The following is a 2,997-nucleotide window of genomic DNA, read 5'->3' on the forward strand; positions in this document are numbered from 1 at the left end:
TTTCCCCAGAATTTATTTTTCCATCTCTGGTCTGTTCAGCAACATAAACAAGTGCTGATGACACTTTATAATACATGCATGCATTTTAAAAGCAGACAAACACTTATGATGAGGGCCACTGACTAGCACACAAAAGGCCGATTTTGGTTTGATAAGAAAAGATTCTCACCTTGCCAAAAGGAGAAGTTCTCTGATTCTGCATGGCAGGCAGAGATGGGAGGATGGTGGCAGACCTGGAATGGGAAAACAGAACAGTGCTGACTATGCTTCTCGGTCTGTTCAAGTAATAAATAAATTGTAATTCCAAATTAGGTAGCCTGTTTGTCTGCTCCTAAAAGCTACTATACTGTACATAGATACTATTAAATATGTTTGGGTTCTTTCTGGGATACCTGCTCACTGATGAGGCGGAAGCCCCGGTCCTCTCTGATGCACTCATAGGTCTCCCCCAGCACCGGGTTAAAGGGCTTGTAGCGGTTTCTGAACATCGCAGTGGAGTAACCAGAGATGGCAAAGGCAGCAATGTAAACCTGCAAGAGATACAATACACAACATTAAAAGAACACTTCTTTTCTTTCTGTAAATAATATGGATATTTTTTTTTGTTCAATCTTTATTTTAACCCTAACATCTTATTAATGGAGTAGTAACATCCAAAATGTTAGAGGGCCTAAAATAGCAAGTGAGACCATGAAGTCTCCTGGAAAAAATAGTTAATTGTGTATTTTTAGAGAGAAATTATTGACTGGGATTCAGTTAGAGCCAGGATTTATTTTTTTGAAGCCAGCATCTGGCTGAGCACTGCTAATAAGTGGAGCAGAAATGTATAATTATATAACATTGTCAACACATAGGCAGATGAACACAGATTTATCAAGTCAACATCTTTCTTTCCAAACCCACTGTATGTGAACAGCCTTACCATCCTCTGGTACGGGTCTGGGGTGTTGCTGGCAGTGTCCAGCAGCTCACTGTACTCCAGCTCTTCACATAACCTCTGCAGCAGGTTAAGTGGCTCATTGAGAGCGGCTGGCATGGACACTCGAGCCAAGTCTTTGCCTGAAGAGGAAAAGCACAAAGAAAATCAGAAATCCTTTTTATGTAAACACATGGTGGGGTGATGCTATTAGTAAAAGTTTAGGTCCTTGCCTATATTATTGTAGAGGATGGCCATGAGGCCGATGTGGCTGTTGTCTGGACAGTGAGCAGGCAGTGTAGCTCGCAGCCCACTGCTCTTGGGAACAACGCTGTTAGGAGTTCTGGAAATGCTAGCGCGGTACTTGCATGTGGCTGATTCTGTAATGTAGGTGAAACAGGAATTAATATTAATCATACTGATAATCAGGACTGGGAATAATTTTCATGACTAAAAGTGTGATGGGGTAGTCGCAAGAAGAGCCTTCAGCCAAGCTGGCAGCTTATAGCTGCTCTGTCAGGCTGTATTTAGGGGCAGCTGTGCTTTAAACTCAATGCTAAAATCATAGTGCTAATATGTTCACAATAACAATTTTAATATGTGTATGTTTAGCTGGTATATTGCTACCAGTTCCACATCTTAGTTTGGGGAGTCAGCATGGTAACATTTGCTAATTAGTGCTAAAGACAAAGAACCTCTGAGGCTGATGCCATTTATTAATTAACAAAGTATTAAACAAGTATAGATTTACCCCAAGGATGGGGCTAGAACAAAAACTCAGGGATGGCCAAAGTTACTAGAGTTCATCCTGTACAGAACATGAATGTCTGCACCAAATATTACAGCAATTAACCCAATATACTTAATTAAAAATATGTCCGCCACATGGTGGCGCTGCAGGGGAAATTAGGGAATTACTACATTCATTAGATTTCATCCTCTGTCTGGTGACTAAAAATGCCTCTATAAAGTTTAAGTTTATAAAATTTGTGGCAGACACCTAAGCCAGACCACTTACATGACTAAAGTTCAGTGTCCAGTAAAAGAAATATCAATTAAACACACAGTAAATAATTATTGTTTAACTTCACTAATTTTGTTTTTTGTTTGTGAAACTATTTAACATTACTTATTTCACTGACATTTTGTGCCTATATGTTTCCAACACCCCTTTCTTTTTTCTGTTTTTCATATTTGTAACCCACATGTTGTTGCATGGATTAGAATCAGATTGATAAATGTAGAAATATATATATATACACATGAAGGTGTGGAAGGATGAAGGTAGAGGTGAACATGCACCCACCATGTCCTTCCTCTGGCTCTGAGTTAGTGCTTCCATCACTGAGTCCTGATTCATCAGAAACCTCAGAGGAACTGTCACAAAGGATGTCATCTCTGGCGTCAAAATACTCCGCAGCTGAATCTACAACTGAAGGAGGCCTGTGAGATGAGTGCCTCACTGCTGCAGGCTGATGACGGAGCAAGACAAGGAGAGAGAGACAATAAAACCCGGCCATCAAAAACCACAAAGGAATATATGCCAGATGATCGAGATGAGAGGCACAGCGTGAATCTTACCTCAGCTAATGTGTCAGACTGGTGGATGCTGTTAGATTCCCAGATTTCCTGCAGCTTCTGCCTCTCCTTGTACAGACTCTCATGAACTGACTTCAGAGATGCAAGCACTGAAGGGAAGTAAGAAGGCATACTGTAAGTTTCAGCAGATGCCTTCAGAGCTGTGTGTCTTTATTAGGTACACCTGTAAAGCTGAATCCACTTCAGTGCAACATTTGCACCTTAACATCTGTGTTTATGAAGCTCATAAAATTCAGTTTTTGGTGAAACTGTATATATTAGATGTTATATGATTCTTACTGAGGTCATAGTTAAAGGTGGTATTGTACTGGACTACCTTATATTCAGAGGTGTTCCTAATATTCTGACCCTCTCATGTATGTAGCTGGGGACAAAAATATAGACATCTCTGTGTAGCTCTGACCTCATAGAGCACCATTTATCCGTATGTATGGATGCACACATCAATTTTTCTGACCTCGAAGTGACACGGTGCAGATGTC

At 40.4% G+C, this 2,997-nt stretch overlaps 1 protein-coding gene across 1 annotated transcript in view; it reads right to left on the reverse strand.

Annotated features, from left to right (window-relative positions):
- Positions 1–2,997, reverse strand: part of osbpl7 (oxysterol binding protein-like 7) — a 12,791-nt gene that overhangs the window by 3,241 nt on the left and 6,553 nt on the right. Inside the window, 8 exon segments of the mRNA XM_020604753.1 lie at positions 1–31; positions 170–233; positions 393–530; positions 923–1,059; positions 1,150–1,296; positions 2,223–2,388; positions 2,498–2,604; positions 2,973–2,997. The exon segment at positions 1–31 is cut by the window's left edge and continues 10 nt beyond it; the exon segment at positions 2,973–2,997 is cut by the window's right edge and continues 16 nt beyond it. Coding sequence (XP_020460409.1) covers positions 1–31; positions 170–233; positions 393–530; positions 923–1,059; positions 1,150–1,296; positions 2,223–2,388; positions 2,498–2,604; positions 2,973–2,997 — 815 coding nt within the window.

This window comes from Monopterus albus, unplaced genomic scaffold (genome assembly GCF_001952655.1).
Source record: "Monopterus albus unplaced genomic scaffold, M_albus_1.0 scaffold67.1, whole genome shotgun sequence".
Lineage (NCBI taxonomy): Eukaryota > Metazoa > Chordata > Actinopteri > Synbranchiformes > Synbranchidae > Monopterus > Monopterus albus.